The sequence below is a fragment of the Cannabis sativa genome, chromosome 4, assembly GCF_029168945.1.
Source record: "Cannabis sativa cultivar Pink pepper isolate KNU-18-1 chromosome 4, ASM2916894v1, whole genome shotgun sequence".
In the NCBI taxonomy this organism is placed as follows: domain Eukaryota; kingdom Viridiplantae; phylum Streptophyta; class Magnoliopsida; order Rosales; family Cannabaceae; genus Cannabis; species Cannabis sativa.
This window is the reverse complement of record NC_083604.1, coordinates 24,115,108-24,139,568: the sequence shown is the minus strand read 5'-3', so window position 1 is coordinate 24,139,568 and position 24,461 is coordinate 24,115,108. Positions and strand designations below refer to the sequence as shown.

Here is a 24,461-nt window from a genome sequence, read left to right as displayed (position 1 = left end):
GGTATGACCTTGCATGAGTCCAAGAGCAACACAGAGGTTTTGGATCTCAGTATCATCTCCAATGGTCGTTCGAACATTAGTAGCAGGCAGAACGGGTGTGTTATAAATGCCCTGGCTTGGTGCTGAACTGGTATTCCCAATTTCTTGCACAACAGGTGTGATTTCATCCACAGGAGTTGTCACACCATGACCCGCGTTTGACGGCTGCTTGGGATTAACAGCTGGCGGAACCCTTGTGTTTCTTGGGTTCTGCAATGTAGGATCCACCGCTTGTGGATTTGCCGGATCAACCAGGCCCCTACGAGTCTGCACCACCATCTTACTTGTGGTTAAATTTAGAATGAAGAGCGATTCTTGATTCTGCTCTCAATGAAAGCACCAAAATATTAACCTCGCTTTTAGCCAACGACAGTGAGTCTAATTTAGTAAGCGACAAGTAGTTTATAATGATTGAAATAAAATAAAGCAATATAGACACAGGAATTTTATTGAGGTTCACTTCGAGCAGTTCGGTAATAGCCTAATCCTCGTTATTTGTATTAACTCAAGAACAAGGAGAAAGATTCCTTTTCTTATAGCTTTTACAACAATATCTCTGAATATGAATTCTTAGACAATATCTCCCAAGTAAAATCCTTTGACCCTTTGCCTAGTGAATATGCATCACTATTTATAGGGCTATGAGCTTGGAGAGAAAGTATTTCCCTTCTCGTTACAATGGATATAAGCAGAAAGATTGCATAGTAAATACAGAATACACCGATCGTGCGATTTGGACAGCTTGCCATATCTCTGCAATTTGATCCCCAAGTTATAGGGATTTCCTTGATGACTCACGATGTGAAAGCCGAATTCGCTAAGTGTTGGTCACTCTGTGCGGATTGCTGCTACTTGGCTTCGAGCATGCATATGAGGTATCCTGTTCGGACTATATCCTCCGAGTAGATACTCGGAGTCGACTCCACGTGTCACCATCATGTGACGCCACGTCAGAGTGCAAAAATTGGGATAACATCCACCATAGTGATAGCGGGAGGGTGAGGGTATTGAAAAGGCATTGGCTTCTCAAAAATCTTTTCTTTCCCCTTAAGAAGGATAGTATAAGGACAAAAGGGTTCAGAGAGAGTCTCATCTACCTCTTAGTGTGATCTAATTTTTCACAGAAAATAGAAATTTGGAAGTCATTCATACTTAAAATCCAACCATTTAACAAACTCTCTCCCCATCCTAATGAATCTAATATTCATCCCTCTTCTGATAGGCAGATTAACATGAAGAAGGATTTGAATACGTAGATAAGGGCCAATACCCTTCCTTAATGGTATCCCTATCAACCTCAATAAGGTTAACTATCTCCGTAGCTATAAACCTAGCCAAATCATAAGATTTGCACATAAAGGGGATACCATACACTTGAATCCAAAAGACATAGCGAAGGTTATCAGAAGTGATTGGAAAAGAACTGTCAGGGGCAGCAAAGATAGTGACACTCTGAGCAAAATGCCAAGGTTGACCTTCTAAGACTTTACCCTTATCTCCCTCACAACCAAAAGTAACCAAAAACAAGCCATCAGCATGTTCAGATACAGACACAGGGAAACGACACTGCGATGACTAGTTACCAGAGTGGGTGTTCATAAGGGATGGAGGATTATAAGGTCGAATGGTGTGAAGTAAATATAAGTAAATAGGAATTATAAGGGGAAGAATTAGAAGAACCAGCAACATAAGTAAATATAGTGTTCTCGTCAGGAGGAAGAACTAAAGCATTGGAGACATTATTCAAAAACTCATCCATAGGTGTAGATATAGAAACACTTAAAACAATAGGAAAGAGAGTAAAAAACAAAAGGAACAAGTGAGGAGAACAATGCCTAAGCTTTGTTATATAAAGGAAGAATCAAAACCCACTAAGAACTCGTCTCGAAACCTCCCTATTCGCATCCCTAGTCTCATACATGGTAGCTACAATGATGGAGGAGAGCTGAATGGTTTCGGGAACCCAGTCATCCGCCTCCATTTTACAATCTCCAAGAGCATATATTTAGGCTAAGATTTGGGGGATTTGTAGTAAATGGGGAGGAGACCAAAAGGAATGATGAAGAAAATCGAAAGGCAGGAGAAAATGGAGGATCGAGTATTTAATGCTCTGGCTAAAATTTATGCGATGGGAAAGAGGGCAATAATAAATTTGAGAGCAATAAATGCTTAATGTAAAGAAAAAGGAAGAAAAAAGTTAGAAAGAAATAAGACAAACCACCACTAAACTGATAAGGGTGGACGAATTCCTCCATAAAATGGACCAAGATCTCACAAGGGAAAACGATGGTTCGCATACCTTCTGGAAGGTCGAGAGAGAAAAGCTTCAATTTTTTTAAAGACTAATTTAGATATGATTCATTCAACATTAAGGTGGCGTTTGGTTGGAAGTAATGAAATGGAATGGAATGGAAAGGAAATAATTTTTATTTTATTCCTTTGTTTGGTTGCATTTTAAAGTATTGGAATGGTATTCCAATGGAATGCTCTTTCCACCATTTTGGTGGAATGACTATTCTATTTTAAAAAGAAAGGAATGACCATTCCAATGTAATAAGAAAAAAAATTTAATTATTTTTTTATCAATTTTTTTTATGCATTTTATATTGTATTCCATTCCTATTCCCATTCTCATTCCTAATCAAATAGTCTAAATGAATCAAATATGAATCAGATTCAAACAAACACGACTCAACTCAAATTTTCCATTCAATAATAATTTTTGTTCTTTTTATTTTCTGCAGCATACTATTTTTATTTTCTTTCATTTCTACATCAATGAATTCACTTTTAAACCGTAACTTATGCCAAAATAAATTGAAAATTTACTCATTACCCCTTTACAATTTACAAAAATAATCCCTAACTCACATACGCTCTTTACCTATGTTTTATTGAGAGGTGTGGAAATTTTGGTTGATGTTTGATTGGTAGATTCCATTATAATTTTGAAAGATTGATGATGAAAAACATTAATGGTTACAAACAAGAGAAATGAAGAAGATTAAAGAAAAAACAATGTTTACAATGAGATTGAAGAAGAAAAAGAAGGAGCAGAGGAGTTATTTGGGGTTTCTATCGGAATTATTACTAGAAATTTCTTTGTCTATGGCTGCCACCTGCGAAAGTTCATGAAGAAGGAAAAGAGGGGCTGATTTTTTTGGTCTTAGCAGTAAGAGAAATAAAAAAGAGAGTGAGCTTGTCTTTTTTGTTTTTGTTGCTAGGTGGCTTTTTAAAATTAATTGAGTGTCACGTTCTCATCTATTTTTAATAAATTAAATGTATTAAAAAAATAAAAATAAAATGAAAGATTATTTTGCCAATTTCAATCCTGTGAGATGGTTATTTTGTTTATCCAATCGCCCATGATTCTCCACTGCCAACCTCTACAGCCACAGCTGCCTCAATATTCTCAGAAGCTAACGCGCGCGTGCCGCCGACCTATTCGTTTGCTCACTGCTGTATCAGTTCAGAGGTGAGTTTCTTGTGTTCTTCATTCTTTTGCTTTTTCTACACAATTAATTAGTATAATTAGGTTTCTTTGATTTTCTCGGAAACCAAACAATGGCTGCTTTTTACATCCTCACCAAGTTTTCTTCAGCATTAAGCCTAAAATGTTGAGAATTTTGTTTTCTCGGGAAATAACGTTGGCGTTTATGCTCTCTCACGAGGCAGATCGTTCTTTCTTGTTCAAGCCATCTAGATTTTATTTATTTATTATTCAGATTATTGGAAGCCATAAAGAACTAAGAGCAATGAAAATATATACTGTATACGCATATATTTATGTATAAACTCTTAAAATTTTGAATTTTTAGGCGAAGTGATAGGATGTATGCAACTGCAAATCCTGGAGTCTCTGTTCAATCCATGGTAATAAAGCCTCCTTCACATCCTACCTATGATTTGAATGGTGTTATCAAGTTAGCCCTTGCTGAAGATGCTGGTGACCTAGGTTCGAATTGTCTTTAATGTCTAAGTTTTGGAAATGCTATTAACATGTTGCAGGCTTGAATAGTAAGTTCTTTATATGTAGTGACTAATTGTTAACACTTTTCATGATTTCAAATATTACTGAGCAAATTTTCGTGCTTCCATTGTAGGTGATGTGACGACACTGGCCACTGTCCCGTCAGATGTGGAAGTTGAAGCCCATTTCTTAGCGAAGGAGGATGGTGTCATTGCTGGAATCGCACTTGCAGAGATGGTGTTTCAGGAAGTTGATCCTTCTTTGAAGGTTGTAAGGCCTGCTATTTGTTTTCGTGGATTACTTATGGTGTTTGAACTTTTTTGTTGACATTTAAATTTCCTTTTTCCCTTTTTTCTTTTTTTAAACAGGTAGAATGGTCTCAAAAAGATGGTGATTATGTTCATAAAGGCCTAAAGATTGGAAGAGTCTATGGTAAACGAGGAAACAAATATAATTAGTAGCATTTTGAAACTTTTATTAGAAGTTAGTTTTTCAATTTCGTATGCAGGAACGGCATACAGCATTGTTGTAGCTGAAAGGGTAGCTCTGAATTTTATGCAGAGGATGAGTGGCATAGCAACTCTAACTAAGGTAACACTCTTTTACATCTTGTGTTGCTAAGTACATATGTAGCTCTCTTATGTAACTTTCTTCTGAAAAGAGTTAATTGAGTCTGCTCATGAATTTTGGGATGTTAAGGTCCCTTTTCCTGCGGAGATGATTGCAGATGTAAAAGATGGTTCGAGGTTTATGATAGGAACTTACTGCTGCTTAAGTGATATATTACAAGAAATAAAGCCCAAATAATAGCAAACCAGTAACAAATAGAAGGAACAGTGAAATATTGGTATTAGATGAATATAGAGTGATAGTGAGAACAATAGAACTTGAGGTCCCAAGAGCCTAAGCCAGCAAATGCCTATTGTTCAAGCTGTGAAAGATACACCACCATTCAGCAAGTCGACCTTGCTCGGAAAACTAGTTGAGCAAAGTCATCTTTTCTCTTGAGGTGGGACGAACAAGTGATTGTTGCAATGTGGCAGCAAGGACAGAAGTTTGTAAAAGGGAATGCCGGTGTATGCACAACCAATGAGTGACTCTGAGCTGCCTTACCAAACCTGAACAATAAAAAGGGTGAGCACGAATTACTCAAAGTCGAGTCACTCCAATGTCAAAATAGAGTTGATGAGCTCTAATTGCTCTTGTCGCTCTCGTCCTTTGTCAACAAACCAATTAAGTAATAGAGTACATAACTTTTGTGAAACCAAACTCTTGAACTTGTCTTTCTCAAGGAAATGAAGTTGGCCCCACAACTTGTCCACACTGTTGTGTAATAGAGTACCAATTGCCAACGAATTATTCTTGGTGCTAAATTCCAGAATGGTTGTAGATAGTTGTGCTCCACTATTTTTGAGCCGTTGCACTTCATCTACCATCAAACAATACCACTCAATCATTGAAAGGATTGTTGTATCTTTCAAAACTTCTTGATATATATTCAATAATATATTTAACTTTATGGTGATCATGGGTGAAGGCACTTAGAGCCCAAGTAGGACAGTCACCTCACTTGAAATTCCAATCGGTTCTAAGTTACTTGGGGTTTATGCTTAAATAAAAATTTTTGGGCCTTTATACAAATACTAGTTTACCAATATTATTAAATAATATTGTTTGATGTAGCGGTAAAATATTCTTAAAGTTCAAGGAGGTCACAAGTTCAGAACTTCATACAATTGCACTAATAACGATACGACACCTTATAAGGATGTTAGGCACCATAGGTGCTCTTTAGCGTTTTGATAATATAATCTTAGAGTAGAAATATTCTATAAGATATTTTCCACAATAAACACGAGTAAGATATTTTGTAGGCATTTGTGATGGTTGGACGGCTACTACCAACTTTCGACGCTGTGGACACCATGGAATTCGAGGAGAAGCTTGAAGATAAGCTTGAAGATGTAGACTGACTCACAAGATGAAGAGAACGAGAGGAGAAGGCCTGATAGTTGGATAGGGTAGGTGAAATGGGGCTGAGTTTAGGTTTAGTTGAGGTGGGCTTTGTAACAGGGCCCATTAAGTGATGGCCTTCCTCAATTCTCTGGGTCGTTTCCATTATTTGGGCCAGCCCTTTAGGTTGTAGAAAGTGTATTGTGGCCTTAATCTCATCCTTTAACCTGTTAGTGAAACTACCTTCCAAGATATGTTCAGGCACGTAGGGGACAAGAGATGCGAGTACTTCCCATCGGACTCAATATTCCTTAATGGTGCCAAACTGTACCACTGATAAGAGCTCCTCTGAAAGAGAGTCAATCGGCCAGGAATGAAAGCAGAGGAGAACTATGTGTTTAAGTATCACCCACGACATAATGGGTTGTCTCTAGTTTTCCCACTGAAACGAAGAAAGAGCATCTCTGTTGAGACCCATGATGTTCGTGTCTAGCCTCATCGATTCCATCATCTTTGTGATTAAGAAGTATCACGCGGTGCGATATATCTAACCATCTGGGTTTTCTTCATTGAACATCAAGGAATTGTCTCGAGTAGTGTTGAAGTTGAATTATGCTCTACTGCCGGTTGGTGTTTGCGAAGCACTATGGCTGAAACGACTACTGAATGAACTAATGGATCCTATGCAAAGTCCAATGACTGTCAGGTGCGACAATAAAATTGCTATCTCCATCTCTCACAATCCAGTACATCATGATCGTACAAAACATTTTGAAGTTGATCGACATTTTCATTAAAGAGAAGATCGATGAAGGGGTCCTTAAAGTCTCCTATATTCGTACTACTCAACATGTCTCTGACATTTTTACAAAAGCATTGCATATGCCTTTGTTTGACAAACTGATAGACAAGCTTGGATTGTACAATATATTACCATCCGACTTGAGGGTGAGTGTTGAATTATTTAAAATAAAAAAATAAGTAAGCTTTAGTTAGAATATTTTATTCCTAGAAAATAGGAATTTGTTACTTTATTCTCTTAAGTTATTCAATATATACGTATACTCTATAATCTAAAATTACGATTAATAAAAACTTTCAGTAGTGTATTATTTTTTCTTCTTGGTTTGAATGCTTTTAGAGATCAATCTGTAGATCTTTGCTATTCTGCAAATCTGGTATTGCAATTTCATCTTCGCCGGAACATTAGAGAGGGTCTTAGGTCTATGGTCACGCACCTTACTCACCATCTTCATCGATAGATTCCCAAAAAATATACCACGAGGGAAGGTTTTTGGAATACCAAGCATTTGTGTTGCAATGTGATTGAATTGAGTCTAGAATTCCATCATCGAGCTTTTATAACTGAGAGCCATCAATTAATCGAATGGATCGTCTTCGATTTTACAGCAACAATTGAATAACGTTATTCGAAACTCCAACTAGTTCTTGATCGGATCTTGCTCCTCTACCTCTTGAAACCATTGCCAAGCAACACCCTCTAGTCCTTGAGCAACTGCCACCTTCTGCCTCTTTGGGATCCAATGAGCATGGGAATATTGCTCCATACAATGAACCCAGCCATATAGATCCTCTTCGTTGAATAGTGGTAACACTGGCACCATAGCGGAGTCTTAAGATCGATGCTCTGATACCACTTGATAGGAACTTACTGCTGCCTAACTAATATATAGCAAGAAATAGAGCCTCAAATAATAGCAAACCGGTAACAATTAGAAGGAACGTTGAAATATTGGTATTAGATGAATATGAGTGATAGTGAGAAAATAGATCTTGAGGTATACGAGAGACCTCAACTCTCTCAAGGGTCGAAGCTCAATCCCCATACATTTTCCCGACTCATGTATGCAATTCTATCTCCTATATATACTACCCAAACCATACAACCTACCTCTTAGTACAATTACCCAATTGCCCTCTTTATTTAATATCCCATGGAACATTGAAATATTGGTATTAGATGAATATGAGTGATAAAAAGAACAATAGAACTTGAGGTATTTGAGAGACCTCAACTCTCCTTAGAGCCTAAGCTCAATCCCCATACATTTTCCCGACTCCTATATTCAATAACCATACAACCTACCTCTTACTACAGTTACCCAATTACCCTCTTTATTTAATATCCAAGCCCTAACAGTTTACATGCATCTATTAGATGAGTTTAAGATAAAAATAAAATAAAATTAAAGACTCAGCAATCGCCACATCTCTCCTCTCCACAAAGTTTCAGTTACAGGTTAGAATCCATTATGATGAAGGAGGAAGGAAATTGGAGTCATGTAGGTCTACCCCAGTGTGGAAGGTTGATGTGATAAATCCAACACGCAAGTATACGTATCGTTTTAACAAGTAATACTTAGGTAAATGAGATCGTTCCCACGAGGACTGTAGTTAAGTACCAATCAATTAAATTCTTGTTTCTATTTGGCAATCGAATAAATTAATTTTGAACTAAATAAACTAAGCAAAATTAAATAAAACAAATAAATAAAATGTTTAACAATGGATGTAAAATTAGGGAGATGATTTCAATTGCTTTGATTACCCAATTGTTAACACTAATTAACCATTCTTTTTCCTCTTATGTGATGACAGATTATAAATTAACATCAACTCTTTCCAGATCATAAAGGTCCTAAATTGCATGCCAACTACTGCATCTCTGAGATAGAATAACATACAATTCGCATTAAGCAATAATCTAAAAGCCACATAAGCTATGTGAATACTCTCGTTTCACATCAAAACATATGTATTCATTTAGAGCATTCTCAATACTCACTTTTCAGATTTTGTATTGAGATCATAGATCATGCATAAGGTGGCCAATCAAACACATGTAATAAGCACAAATATGAATAGATCACAATAATAGAGAAAGAAAGAACAATTAAATAACATTAATCCATAAAATAATCTTAGTCAATATTCATCAAATCCCAAAATAGAGAGTTTAGTTCATAATCAAATCCATAATTAAACTAAACACAAATAAAAACATAAGAAATCAAGAGAAGAGAAAGAAACTAGATGGAGGATTATCGCGGATTGCCTATGCTCGCTCCAAGAGCCTTCTTCTTGTATTTTTAGGGTTCCATATGGTCTCCCCTCTAAAATTCGCGATTCCCTTTCATTAAAATAGAGTTTTCAGCCCAATGAAACACATGTAATAAGCACAAATATGAATAAATCACAATAATAGAGAAAGAAAGAACAATTAAATAACATTAATCAATAATCTCAGTCAATGTCCATCAAATCCCTATATAGAGAGTCTAGTTCATAATCAAATCCATAATTAAACTAAACACAAATAAAAACATAAGAAATCAAGAGAAGAGAAAGAAATTAGATGGAGGATTATCGCGGATCGCCCATGCTCGCTCCAAGAGCTTTCTTCTTGTATCTTTAGGGTACCATATGGTCTCCCCTCTAAAATTCGCGATTCCCTTTCATTAAAATAGACTTTTCAGCCGAAAAAACGAGAAAAGACGAAGTTATCCTTGACCTGTACGAAGTCGGCGCCACGGCGGCTAATATCCTCACCGCGACGGCTGTAGAAAAGTGAAAAAACGGACTTTCTATAGTCCCCCGCCGTGGCCACTGGACCCAATTTTTTCTGCTTCGACCCCTTTCAGTAAAATGGGCATAACTATCTCATACAAACTCCAAATGAGCTGATTCTAGATGCGTTGGAAAGATAAAGAAAAGATCTAAAACTTTTATGCTTTGACTTTGTCCAAAATCTGAACGGAACATAGTCGAATTTATTCTTGAAGTTTCAGCTTTATTCTCTTTTAAAATTTTTTCTATTTTATAGATCACTGTTTTCTAAAATTTGTCCAATTTACACATTCCAAGTGTCGAAACCTAAAACCAAAGAAAATAAGCGTAATTCTATTTCAAAAATAATAATAAAGAAGAAAAACAACTATAAAATGTGACCCGAAACTTAGGCTAAAAATAGCCTAACAAAGGTTAGAAATCTGGAGACAGTGAGGGCTATCATCATATACAGGGAAACTGTGTTGGTGTCCGGGAGGGCATGCAAGCATTCCCTTATGTGGAACTTGAAACTTCTTTTCTACTTCTCAGCATTTCATTATAAGATTTAGTTTCCTAACAATCTATTGCTGGCTACTTAAATCTGTATGTGTGCGGCAGATGAATCCATTGATGAATTTCAATGCAGTGAATTTTATCTTGTTTAATAATTTGAATCGTGATCATAATCAAGTAAATCTAAGAAGGAGAGATTTATGAGGCTCTTTCTTCCTGCAGGCAATGGCTGATCTTGCACATCCTGCTATTATCTTAGAGACAAGAAAGACTGCTCCGGGCTTACGTTTGGTGGATAAGTGGGCGGTATATTTCGTTTTTCATTTTTCTATGATTATCATACCATGAAATGTAATTTAATAATGACCTATGAATTCTCATATTATAGGTACTTATTGGTGGGGGAAGAAATCACAGAATGGGTCTATTTGATATGGTTTTGATAAAAGATAACCATATTTCAGCCGCAGGTAGCGTCACAAGTGCTGTAAAATCTGTAGATGCATATCTAGAGAAAAAAAATATTACAATGGAGGTTGAGGTAGGTCTTTTTATTTTCCCTTTTGGTCAACTATTGAGCTTCTTATAAGTAAAAGTAATTTTGCTCTCATTTTCTTCATTATTGAATGCATTGTTCTTTATTGCGTTCTGTTAGACTGCGAGATAATAGAATATAGTATAAGAGAGTTGAAAAAAGGGGATATGGGTCCTTTGTATTAAGGGGTAGTGTTGGAGAGAGAATAGAATATAATATATAGGAGACTAAGAAGAATGAGAAGGTTATGCAAGAATTGAGTGTTCAATCTCAGCATCATCGAGAGTCTAGGCCTCTCAAATGCCTAGGGCCATTTTACTGTAATTCTCTTGCTGCCATATCATCTATAATACATAAGTTTCATCCATTTGCTGCTACTGTTATATTATCAATAAATTCAGATACTATTTCTTGGGTTCTCTGTTTGTTCTTGCTGTTGTTTCTCTTAATTTCAGGCTTGTGTACCAACGGGGCCCATCACGTTCTGTTAAATAAAGCTTTGATATGTACTTAGTTGTTTATTTACAAGACTATTTAAGAATGCTTTTATTTATCTGTTTAACGTTCTTCATTGTTGTATGTCTTTGTGGTTCAGTTACTACATGTAAATGTACAAGACTACATACAATTCCAGATAACATTCTGGTGGTAAGTGAATTAATGATCTGTTTTCCAGGTTGAAACTAGGACTCTAGAGGAAGTACATGAGGTGTTACATTATGCATCACAATCAAAGACTTCACTAACAAGGATAATGTTGGATAATATGGTTGTACCACTACCCAGTGGAGATGTTGATGTATCTATGCTTAAAGATGCTGTAAAACTGATTAATGGGAGATTCGAGACAGAGGTAGCTCATAATGTTCTTAATAAACTATTTCTTTACATAATCAAAATATTTTAAGTTATTGATTTCTGTTCATATATTGATTAGAGTATTGTTAAAAAGATACAAAATTCATGCATGGCTTTTTTTTTTTTTTGAAAAAAGAGGAGAGATCAGAGTTAAAGACTGATCACCCTCTATCATAGATTAATGCCCTCACTTAAGGCGGAGGAAAGCCATATAAACAAGAAACAGAGAAAAAATACAGAAAAGAAAAAAACAAAAACAAAGTCAAAACGAAATACAGAAGATACAAGAAATTGCAAAGCAATATCAAAGTTACAAAAAGACTCTCCAGTCTCTGCTCAGGTCTAGAAAGGACAGGTCTTCGAAATGCTTTGCTCTAAAAACCCATGTTGCTGTCCAGAACTTAATTTTGTCCCACACTACTTCTGCTGAATTCTCTATATCTTCAAAAATTCTGGTGTTTCTTTCCAACCAGATAGCCCAGAGTATTGCTAGGACAGCCGTCTTCCAAAGGATATCCTTACGTTTGCTTCCTTGTAGTTTACTCCCTATCATTTGTGAAACATTTCTAGGTAAAACCCAGAACAGTCCGAACTCCTTCAGCAAGTTTGCCCATAAACTGGAAGAAAAGTTACAATGTAGAAATAGGTGATCGACTTCTTCTCCACTACTCTTGCAGCATACACACCACCCCGGAGATATGAACATAAAAGGTCGCCTTCGTTGTAAAACGTCGTGCACGTTCACTTTCCCGAGCACAACTAGCCATGCAAAAATTTTGACCTTGGACGGAGCTGTGCTTTTCCATAAAGATTTGGACCAAGAGGGCCTAGCTACACTTTGGTTGGAAGTAAACCAAACGAATGCCGATTTGCTTGAGAAGATTCCGTTGGCATCAGGTTTCCATATTCTGCTATCAACACTAGCGTTCAGTAATTTAACCTGTTCCAATTGTTGTAACAATCCTATAAGGCTAGGCAATTCCCTTTCCAATAAGTTCCTTCTGAACTTGAAATCCCAACTTCCCACACTTTCTCCCGCTGCACCTTCCACAACTACAAGATCTTTTATACTTATATTTTTAGCTCTCGAGATCAGGGCTAAATCCGGGTAAGTATGTAGTAACGATGAATCGTTTAGCCACTCATCTTCCCAGAAGCGAATTTTATCTCCATTTCCAACCTTAAACTTTACTAGGCTTAAGAATTTATCATAGAGATCTGCAATGTCCTTCCACGGTCCCCTCGGGGACATTCGATCCCCCTTTTTTGAATCCCAAAAATTATTTGACATCCCATAACGACTCATGATCACCCTATGCCACAAAGATTCAGATTCTAGAGGAAATCGCCATAGCCATTTCATCAACAAGCTTTTGTTTCTTAATGACAATCTTCCAATGCCTAAGCCGCCCTCCAACCTTGGTTTACTTACCAAGTCCCAAGCAACCAAGTGATCGCCACCCGCTATGTCTCCTCCTTCCCAAAGGAAATCTCTCATCATTTTCTCCAAGGAATTGATTACTGAAGAGGGTGCCTTAAATAAAGACAAGAAGTAAATTGGGAGAGAAGATAGGACTGATTGAATAAGTGTATATCTACCTCCCCTAGATAAAAAAGCGCATTTCCACCCATCTAGTCTTTTAGCACACTTTTCCAACACAGGATCCCAGAAAACTTTCTTCCTAGGTGAACCTGCCAATGGCATTCCAAGGTACTTCATTGGCCAGCATCCCACCTCGCAACCAATTTGAGCGGCACATTGTGAGATCACTTGTTCGTCCGTACAAAGACCCAACAATTGGCTTTTGCTTAGATTAACTTTAAGTCCCGATATTGCACAGAAACCTTCGATAATCCTAACAAACTTCATAAGAGATTCTTTATCATTCGCGAAAAGTAAAGTATCATCAGCGAATTGCAGGTGGCTGACCTGAATTTTATCTTTCCCCACACTGAATCCTGATAAAGACCCGGAAGCAACTGCTTTATCCACCATTCTGCCTAGAATGTCAGCTACCAAAGTGAAAAGAAAATGCGAAAGAGGATCTCCTTGTCTCAATCCTCGCGATCCTCTGAATTTCCCTCTTGGTCTGCCATTGACAAATATAGAGAATGAGGTAGTTGAGAGGCACCCTCTAATCCATTTCCTCCAAGTTTCTCCAAAACCCTTTCTGAGCATTACCAAATCCAGAAAATCCCATTCGACTCTATCATAAGCTTTTTCGAAGTCTATCTTGAACACCAATCCACTTTTACCCCTGCTTCTATAATCTTCGACTGTTTCATTAGCAATCAACACTGAGTCCAGTATTTGTCTCCCCTCCACAAAAACAGATTGCGTGTCTGATATTGTGTCTCCCAAAATGTACTTTAGCCTTATAGCGAGTGCTTTAGCAATGATCTTATACACACTTGTTATAAGGCTAATTGGTCTAAAGTCTTTTACCTTGCAACTGTTCAGTTTTTTGGGAATGAGGCAGATAAAAGTTTCATTCATACTCCCTTGAATTCTGCCTTCAGTTTCAAAAGCCTTAAATATTTCTAAAAGGTCTCCTTTGATTGTGTCCCAGTTCGACTGCAAGACTGCCATACTAAAACCATCCGGCCCCGGGGCTTTGTTTCCATCACAACTAAAGAGAGCCCTCTTGATTTCATCTTCATCAAAGGGGATTTCAAGCTGCCGAGCTGAAAATTCTGAGATTTTTTGCCATTCGATTCCTTCTATATCTGCCCCTTGTTTTCTCTCAGATGTGTACAGCTTGGTGAAGAAGGAAAGTAGCTCGTTGGTTATGTCTTCTTCCCTATCAAGCATGGCTTTCATTCTACTACATCTTTTGTTCTTCCACTGTACCATCATTGCAACAATCATATTGTTTACAAAGCATGCGTATAGCACAATTAAGATGGAAGTGCTTTATTACTAGGTCTGGAGAAATTTTAAATGATTAAAATATCTGGTTATGTCTCATTGTGCATTGATATTCACAGTTATGTAGCAGTGACTTTCCTGCACCTATTCTGTTATCTCTTATTGGTTCCTCGTTCTCATGGATATCATATTTTCAAAAAAATTGTCATTGCTGTGCTACTGCTTTACTCCCAATTTCCATCTCCTTCATTCAAGCTATCAAATTACTTGTTTTGTGTTAGAGCGTGGGAGCATCACATGCTACTTATTTTCTTACCGGAAACCATGATTGCTGAATTTAATTTTTTTTTTTTTGTGATGTAATGCATTTCTAGTTGCATGCTGTCTATATCGGTACTTTGCTTTCCAAAGAATAAAAGCTACTCTTTGACTATCTGTTTCATGGTTGTAGGCCTCTGGCAATGTTACTATTGAAACGGTACACAAAATTGGAAGCACAGGGGTGACCTACATTTCCAGGTAATGCTGATACTCTTTTAAACTTTACTTTGTTGGCATACCAAAATGAAAAGAGGGTTGGGGGGTGGGGGGAAGGGAAGGAGGGATTGTGGACCAGGGTGGAGAATTGTTTGGCTAGGTTAAACAGAAACCCTTATTAATTATAATAAGTGTCAAAATAGTGATGGTGCTTTGTGAAATTGAATGCTCAACATAAGTGAGAGTTAGTGTGATTGAAGAACAGATAGATTTTTTAATGCATTAATATTTGTTATTCTTGCAAGTATACTTTATTCAAAATAAGTAATTAGTAAGCAATTAAAAGCTTTACAGTATTAAAGCTAGTTTCTTATGGTCTGCACTGCAGTGGTGCATTGACACATTCTGTGAAAGCTCTTGACATTTCCCTCAAGATTGACACAGAATTGGCACTTAAAGTTGGGAGACGCACCAAAAGGGCATGATCTTTCTTGATGTAATCGTGTCCTCATATTAGCGGTTTATAGGTCAAATAATAATGTTGTTCATGTTCTGAGAACACTAAGATCACAATGACGTGGACAGACAGTTTATACTTGAAAGGAATTCGTCAATAATGTAAAACAAAAGCTTTATATTGCAAAGGAAAGGAAATGTCTATTAAGAAATGAGGACATGACAGACCCTTTTGGTAGTTGATAAGTGGGATACAGGTACGCCATAATATCCTCACTAGTCACTACACGTGGCTTCGTTACCTCTTAGAACTAGAAGAGGCAGCTTTGTCTTTTGAAATGTCGGTTTGATTTTATTTGTTGTGTTCAGTTTTCGTATTATATAGAGCTTTAATTTTTCAAAAGAGCTTTTATAGACTATGTTATTCCTAGATAAAGTAGAATTCCCCACAGAAAGTTTGTACCGATAGAATTTTTTTTTTTGAAAAAAAAGAATAGATAGTAAAAAAAAAAAAGAAAAAAAGAAAAATAGAGTGATGGTTTTGTTTTCATTGTAAAATTGCACATTACGTTTTTATTTGGTGTTGCATGATTGTCTCAAATCTGGGGAAGGTAGCTCTACTAAAATCAAGAAATAACTTGATCTGATTGGGATTTTAATTTAAAAAAAAAAAATAGTCACTAGACTTGAAAACTATAATTAAAGATATATATTTTCATATGTGGGGGTATCGAATTAACACAATTTTCATTTTGGTTCTAAATAGAGGGTGGTGGTTTGTGTTGCTGTGTTATATTTTTGTTCGTGTTATTTGTGTTGACATGTTTAATTGGTCAACTTTAACCTGTCCCATATATTGTGTCAAAAATTTCAATCCTAACCTGACCCATTGTATTCTGGTGTTGACATGTTGTGTTCGTGTGTCGATAGTTCTTAAATTACAATACATGTTGATCAACATAATTAGTATTTCATATTTAATTTTTATATATATTTTTAATTATATTATTTTTTTTAACTCATTTAAATAATATACTATCTAAAAATATATCAAGTAGTAAACAAATAATATTGATTAATTAAAATAATTTATTATAAATTATCAATACAATAAATAAAAGTATAAATTATCTATTATATTTTTATAAACAATTTTTATTTTGGGATATTGGCGGCTAAACCATCTGAACTTTACGATTGGTAACACTTAACCACAAAAATCAATTTTTTGATGGCTAAACTACCCAAATCCTACTTCCGTTTTGCTCTGCACACTTCTGTCCAAAAATTATAGTTAAATGTCACGGTATACTGTCCAAATTTTTAGTGGTCCACGTAATATTAGTTTTAAAAAATAATTATAAATAATTAAAAAATTAAAGAATTTTTTTTTCTTTTTTACTTTTTTTAATTTAAAAAAATTAAAAAAATTATTTTTTTTACTTTTTTTTTTCTTTTTCTTCTTCTTTCTTCTTCTTCTTCTTCTTCTTCTTCTTCTTTCTTCTTTCTTCCCTCCCTAAACCTAATCCCAAATCCTCTACTTCATCTGGAGATTCGAGAACCATTCCCAAATCCACTGCCACTGATTCAAACACCTCGTCTCTCTTCTCTGCTCTTCCTCAACCTAAACCCACTTCGAATCTTTCTTCTTCACAGCCTAATGCCAAAAGGGTTGTCCAATTTAAGCCTCCAATCAATCCCTTCTTGAGCGGAATCGATGAAGAAGATGACAACGAGGAAGAGCTTGCGAAGAAATGAAAGCAAAGAAAAAGAACTTGAATCTTCATCCGAAACCTCTTGGGGGAGGTCCTTACTGTCGACTATGCCGGCCGCTAAGAACTCCGTTACCTTGGGTGCCCTTCCATCTTCTGCTTCGTGAAGCAGAGCCATTGTTGAAACCGAGGTCTCTGCTTCGGCTTCATCATCGGAAGAAGAGGAAGAAGCATAGTTGGCTAATAGAGAGTCCATGAAATGGGAATATCTCTAACTTTATTTTGGGGAAAAAAACGAAGAAGTAGAGGAAGAAGAAAAAGAAAGAAAAAAAAAAGGAAGAAGAAGAAGAAAAAAAAATATTAATTATTTTTTAAATATTTTAAAAATGGCTCTGCTTCCCGAACAGAAGATGGAAGGGCACCCAAGGTAACGAAGTTCTTATATAAATTATTAAAAAAATTCTGATTTTTGAATTTTTTTTTTAATATTTATAATTATTTTTTAAAACTAATATTACGTGGACCACTAAAAATTTGCTACGTATACAAGGTGTACACGTGGACAGTCCTGTTGGATTTTGTGCCCTAAATAAAACTCATTTCAATATAATCAGATTTACTAGTTAATAAAGATCAAAAATAACATTTTATGTTGCATGGTTCACATAATTTATTTCATGATCATATATAATGTATAAATTCTATTAAGTTCAGAGCATATGTATTTGTTAATGATTATAGTGTTGTCAGCACAGTGGAATATAATTTTAATTATATGTTCGAAAGTTTAATTCCCTGATTTTTCAGTTCACTGGATTTAGACTGGCATGATAATCAACGATAAGTATTCTTACACCTTGAATAAGTGTTATGTCCTTTCCAAGGCATTGGCAAAGTTTACTAGTATCGAATGTATGGAGTATACATCGGAATGGACCGATATTGAACTTTGATTAGATTTGTTAAAATTTACCGTAATATCTATTCAATTCAATATCACCTAGTTGATCCTAGATCAAATGATCTTAATCCTGATATGATTAGGTTCGATCTCAAGAGTATTATTCATGTTCTTTGATTTGTTAGTTCAGCCTATTTTTGGGTCAGGGTGATACGTACATTTTGGGAACATGATAGTATAATTGAGTGGGAGCGCTAAATATAGATATGGAATCTATAACTTCTATAGGTATTTAAAAGTGAAACGATGATTTCCTTCGAGCTTGACTAAACAGAGATAAACGGTTGAGTACTCATTTCACTTCGCTGAAATATCATTTATACGGAGCTAAGTGTTTTAAGGATAAAATACATTGAAGGGTGTAACGGTAATTTAATCCCTATACAATGTAGATCATCTATTAGAGGATCATTGATCAAATTAGGATTATAACAATGGATAATTAATACTGTATCTATATCGTGGAACATATAGAGCGTTCTATATGACTGAGAGTGAAATTCTAAGTTCTATGCGTGGATTCAACAAGGAATTAATAAGTTAGTGGATTTACTGGGTAAATTCTTGATCTGCTTATTGGAAGCTCGGTTATATAGGCACATGGTCCCCATACTAGTTGAGACCATACTGCTTGTAAGACTCAGTTAATTGATTTTAATTAATCAATTATAATTCTGAAATTAGACTATGTCTAGTTTATGAATTTTCACTAAGCAAGGGCAAAATTGTGAAGAAAAGAGATTCTAGTTTTTATCTGTTAATTAAGAGACTTTATATGTCTAATTAATATAAATATATTAAATGACAATATTATTTAATAATTATTTTTAGTTATTAAATAATTAGAATTGGCATTTAAGTGGTTAAATTAGAAAATTAGCGTTTTTGAGAAAATAGGATGGAAAAATGACAAAATGGTAAAATTGCAAAGTGGGCCCTATCCACAATCCATGGCCGGCCACACTTAATGTATTTTACTATTTAGTTTTCTATTATTTTAATGCCAAATAAATCTAACCTAAACCTAGGCGGTTACCTATAAATAGGTAGTGATGGCTTTAGGAAAAAGATGATGCATCTCATTCCTTCAGAGAAAATTCTAAACCTTCTACCTATACCCTAGCCGCCACCCTTTTCCTCTATTTTCTTCTTCAATAATTTCGAACCTTGAGTGAATGAGTGAGTGCCCACACACATCAAGTGGTATCTCAATCATAGTGTGGAAGATTGTGAAGAATTCAATCAACAAGAAGGAGAATCAACATCAAGGAAGGAGAGAAAGAGATCCAGGTTCAGATCTTTGTGATGCTCTGCTACAGAAAGGAATCAAGGGCTAGAGATCTGAACGGAAGGAGTCATTATATTCCGTTGCACCCAATGTAAGGTTTTCTAAACTTTAAATGTGTTTATTTCATTGTTTTAGAATTCATATTAGGATGTTAATGAAATATATTTGTTAGTAAATCTAGATCCTGGTAAAATATTTCCAACAAGTCCACCGTGGCACTTAACTGTGATTTTTGGATAAAGGTATGCATAGTAAAACGGAACCAGGGTTTAGGTAATTTAGCCGTCAAAAATTTAGTTTTTGTGGTTAAGTGTTACAAACCGTAAAATTCAGGTGGTTTAGCCGCCAGTATCTTTTTTATTTTTAATTTATATATTTTTCTATGAAAATAAATAACACTATAAATTAACAATTTCAATCATATATATTGGATATAATCAGGTCAATTCGTGTTGATACATGTGTCGATCCTAATCCAACTCTAATAATAATCGTACCATTCAGGTTTGATTCAATTTTAACCTATGGCTATTTTTTTATAAAGTTAATCTATAATAATTTATATTGAATTCATATATTGTTGCCACCCTTAATTTTAAATTAAATATATTTTGTTCATCTAACATATTTTTCTCATCAACAGGGCCGGGCAGAGGGTGGGGCAGCCGGGGCATAGGCCTCAGGCCCCATAATTTTCGAGGCCCCAAAAAAATTAAAATTAGTATATATACATATATAAAAGTTTATAGTATATTAATATTTAATTTAACAAATTACGAGAAGCTCTTGTGGCACAAGCGGTAAATAGAGTGTTATGTGTACCTTGAGATCAAGGATTCGATCCTTCACACATGCATATGTGTTTTGTTTTTGTATTTCAAAGTGATGTCTAAAAGGAAAAAAAGATAATAAGAAATAAATTAAATATTTTAAAGTAAATTTATAACACTACTATATTTTAAATATTTGTATTAAACTGTTTAAAAAAATATATTAATAATAAATAATGTATATTTATTATGTATTTTTTAAAAAATCTATATGTATGTAAAAAAATTATATATTCTTTTATTATTATTTTTAAAAAAATGCTAAAATATATAACACAAAATGTTTATTGTAATTAAATATTACTTTATTGAGTTAGCTTGTACGACAAAAATTTATTTATTACATAGAGATAAAATAATTAAAATTGATATTATGTTAAAATTTAATTAATATTAATTTTTAATTTTTATAAAAAAAATAAGACCTCTTTTCAAATTTCATCACAAGCCTCTTCTTACCTTGAGACGGCCTTGCTCGTCAAAGAGCACAAATTTGTAAAACATAAGTCACTTAAATGACTTTCGACATAATAGCTGATTTGAAATGATTATTATTATACTGAAAAAGAAAAAAACTTTGATAAATACTATGTTTATATTTGGTGTGATTTTATAATAATAATAATAATAATAATAATAATAATAATAATAATAATAATAATAATAAGGGATATTTGCAGCTAAACCATTTAAACTTAATTTTTTTAATACTTAACTACAAAAACCAAAATTTGATGGCAAAACTTACTAAATTCAAGTTCCGTTTTGCTCTACACATTTCCATTCAAAAATCTCAGTTGAGTGTCACATTGGATTGTTCACGTGTACACAAATATAGTTCACGTGTACACAAATGTACACATGACAAATTTTTAGTAGTTCACGTATTATTACTTATTAAAATATTATAATAAATAATTAAAAATTATAAAAATAAATAAATTATAAAACAATATATTATTTCATTTTTCTTTTTTTTTTTCTCTTTCTCTTTCTTTCTACAGAGCCTCATCGCCTCATCTCACCTTGTCACCATTATCACCACCACCATTGTCACCACCGCTGCCACTACCATTATCACCTCCATATCTATTACTCTGAATTGAGGAGCTTGAAGCTCTATTTGGACCCTTAGTCACGCAGTCGACCACGGTTTCATTCAATCAGCGTTTAGGACAGTCGAATGAACATGGCCATGGACATCTTTAGAAGAGGAAGCAGAGAGGGAGAAGAGAAGATGACGATTTAGAAAAGAATGGATTGGCTGTGGTTTCGCCATTGACGAAGATGAGAAACCATGTTCAGAGGAAGAAGAAGAAGAAGACATGGGTGATTGGGTGATCTGGGTGGGGTTTGGGTGATTGGGTCTGGGTAGGGTTTGGGTAATTAGGGAAGGTGGAAGAAGAAGGGAATTGCAAAAGAAGAAAGAGAAAAATAAAAAGAATAAAAATAGAAAAAAAAAGAGAATAAAACAAAATAATGTTATAAAATAATATAAAATAATATAAAGTAGATGAGAAGAAAGAAGAAGAAGAAGAGAGAAAGAGAAAGTGAATGAGAATTTCTGAGTTGTTTATTCCAATGGGGTGAACCCCTATTTATACAAATACAAGAGTGAGATATTAACAAACTAAGAAAAAAGGGAAACTAAGGAAAAGAGGAATGTTGATTACAATTCATGGTAATAAATAAAAGATTTGGACATCCACATAATTATTAATATTTATAACACTCCCCCTTGAATGTCCATAATAGCTGCCTTATTAAAAATCTTGCTGAAAACTTGGTCAAAGGAAAAAGAGTATAGTGTAAACTAACTCCCTCCCCCTCATTTAGGCATTTGTGGAGATCTTCTAATCGACGAATTTCGATCTTGTCTGCCGTCTTCCCAAATGTTGATGTTGGTAATAACTTTGTGAATAAGTTTGTAAGATTGACACTTGATTGAATATGTTGAACACCAATATGCATTTTCTTGAAGCGTATAAAGAAGAATTCCGTGAAATGTGTTCTAACTCTATCTCCTTCAATGTACCTCCTTTTAGTTGAACGATGCAAGCAGTATTATCCATAGAGAATTGCTTGGGTTGATACTTCTTTATTGAGTGCAATCCATATGTTTTCCGAATATGCTATGCCAATGATCTCACTCACACACATTCTCTACTTGCTTCATAAAATGCAAGTATGTTAACATGATTTATAGTTGCCTCGTTAAAAACCTTGCCAGAAAAACCCAGTGGGACAAAATCTGAGCTAGGGAAAATAGTACAATATATATTTCATATTCATAAATATTTGCAAGTTGCCTCGTTAAAAACCTTGTCAGGAAAACCCATTAGGACAAAACCTGAACTAAGGGAAAAAGAGTGCAACATGAATATGTCTCCCCCTCATGCACATATGATCCATAATTCTTTTGGTGATAATATATCTCATAAGATTATTGTTATCACTTTTAAAATATCACCATATATAATCTTTGATCATATATTTTCTATAACTCTTCCAGAGTATGCATGGACTTCTAAATTATAGATGGGGGGTTCGTGGAACATTAGTCTTTATCCAACTAATTGTATCATTCATGTGTGTACACAACTTTGTTCATACGAAAATTTAAAATTTCAAGTAGATATGAACATAACACATTAATGGTACTACAAATTTTCATTTGTGACAATGATGGTACTCCAAGACCATATATTTATTCCATCTTGTTTTATGATCTTAATTTCCATATCAAATGATCATATATCTATAATTCTTGATACATATGAAGTACTTCAGGACTTCAATACTAATGAACAAACTTTATACATTAATATTTCTCGAAATACAAAAGAAATAAAAGTTTGTTCTTCAATTAATCAAAAACTCTTCAAGAGTCTATCACAACGTATAATTTACGTATTTATACTGCATAGACAACCATAAGTATTTTTCAAACAATAATTTACTTACATGTCTTTATTTCATGCAAAGATCTTTGTCATATAGTGCGCGCGACTTTGAATTTATATCACTTAAGACATGTATTAAATTCTTGTAGAATTTTTAGATAAGGCTTATTTCAAATTCTCACTATATTAGGAGCTCCAAATAAATAACCTTTTGTTGCAACATTTATGTGACGCTTATAAATCCTCATAAAATATATTCCAGGCTATAATCAAATCATGATTATATTTTCTCAATATTTAAGCCTTACTTCAATCAATCTCATGTCTATGCAAACTTTGTACAACAATTCATTATGTACAAATACATATATGTAAATTTTTCATTAGAAATATTTATTTGCACACCCTACAGGTCTTACTTCACTTTATGTGAGTAAATTTGCCTGGATTGCGTCATAATATTTTGGACAAAAATCAAAATGTATGTCGATGATTCTCGACAAATCTAATACCATGATCCTTGCTATCTCATGTTAGTTTATTGCATATGCAAACATTCAATATTTATTGTCGACAAAAATTTCAATAAATGATTTTTTCCTCCCATATTGACATAACTTATAGAGATCTCTTTAAATTACATATTTTTCAAATATGTTTATCATTTATAGGTACCTATATAGAATCACTTCAGGGATTCAATTATGATCAAATGTGTTATGTCTAACTTCTCTTGGGAGTCTCTTCGAGTACTGTTTTCATCACGGTTATCATTTTAATACTTTATAACATTAAGGTATCTCCATGAGTACCTCTAGATTTAACAACTTCAGGGCAAATCAAATGAACATTTAGTAATAATTTCTACATTGTTCATTTACGCTTCAGGCGTTTTCAACTCATTCTATCTCAACTTTGAGTAATATTGATTTGCAGTTGGTATATATCATTTTGAACTATATTGTTCTTATATACTTTGAGCAAGGATCATTTTTCAAAAATTATCATCGATCCCAACTGCTTCTCTCCCCCTGATCGAGAGAATTTTTAAAAATTGTGATATCTAATAATATTAATATACCTGTAGGGATTTCAGTATATCACAATGAATCAATATTTGTTTAAACTCATATATACTATATGACATTGAACTTCGTGTTCAATAAACTTCGATTTCAAGTTCAATCCTTATGAACTTAATTCATTTCTAAGAATGAGTCATACGTGTATAATTAGAAATACATAAATTTACACATTTTGTAAATGCATGATTATATAATCTTATCACATCGATAAGAAACTATGCAATAAAAATCTAACAATAGCTCAAGATTGTTAAGGAAATATAATTTAAATATTTTCTATGTGCAAATATATGCACATTCTTCTTTTGAGCCTTATAAATTAACAATGAGAAGAATCTTCTGGTTCTTCAACAAAATTTAGTCAAATTTTTTGACAATTTATTGCATATGATTGATCATGTCAAAATAATTCAATTCATGAACTTCAGGTTCACTATAATTT

General features: G+C 34.3%; 1 protein-coding gene and 1 long non-coding RNA gene across 2 annotated transcripts; both read left to right on the top strand.

Moving 5' to 3' along the window:
- Positions 1-2,726: 2,726 nt before the first annotated feature.
- Positions 2,727-15,643, top strand: LOC115712962 (quinolinate phosphoribosyltransferase [decarboxylating] 1a). The gene is made up of 10 exons (XM_030641399.2): positions 2,727-3,514; positions 3,858-3,994; positions 4,143-4,276; positions 4,378-4,441; positions 4,518-4,600; positions 10,268-10,351; positions 10,434-10,586; positions 11,257-11,433; positions 14,759-14,826; positions 15,173-15,643. The coding sequence occupies exons 1-10, from the start codon at positions 3,378-3,380 to the stop codon at positions 15,267-15,269; spliced, it is 1,134 nt and encodes a 377-aa protein (XP_030497259.1). The 5' UTR covers positions 2,727-3,377; the 3' UTR covers positions 15,270-15,643.
- A 3,655-nt stretch (positions 15,644-19,298) lies between these two features.
- On the top strand, positions 19,299-20,140 carry LOC133036717 (uncharacterized). The gene is made up of 2 exons (XR_009687295.1): positions 19,299-19,705; positions 19,845-20,140. It is a non-coding gene; the product is annotated as an uncharacterized LOC133036717 (long non-coding RNA).
- The last annotated feature ends 4,321 nt before the right edge of the window (positions 20,141-24,461 follow it).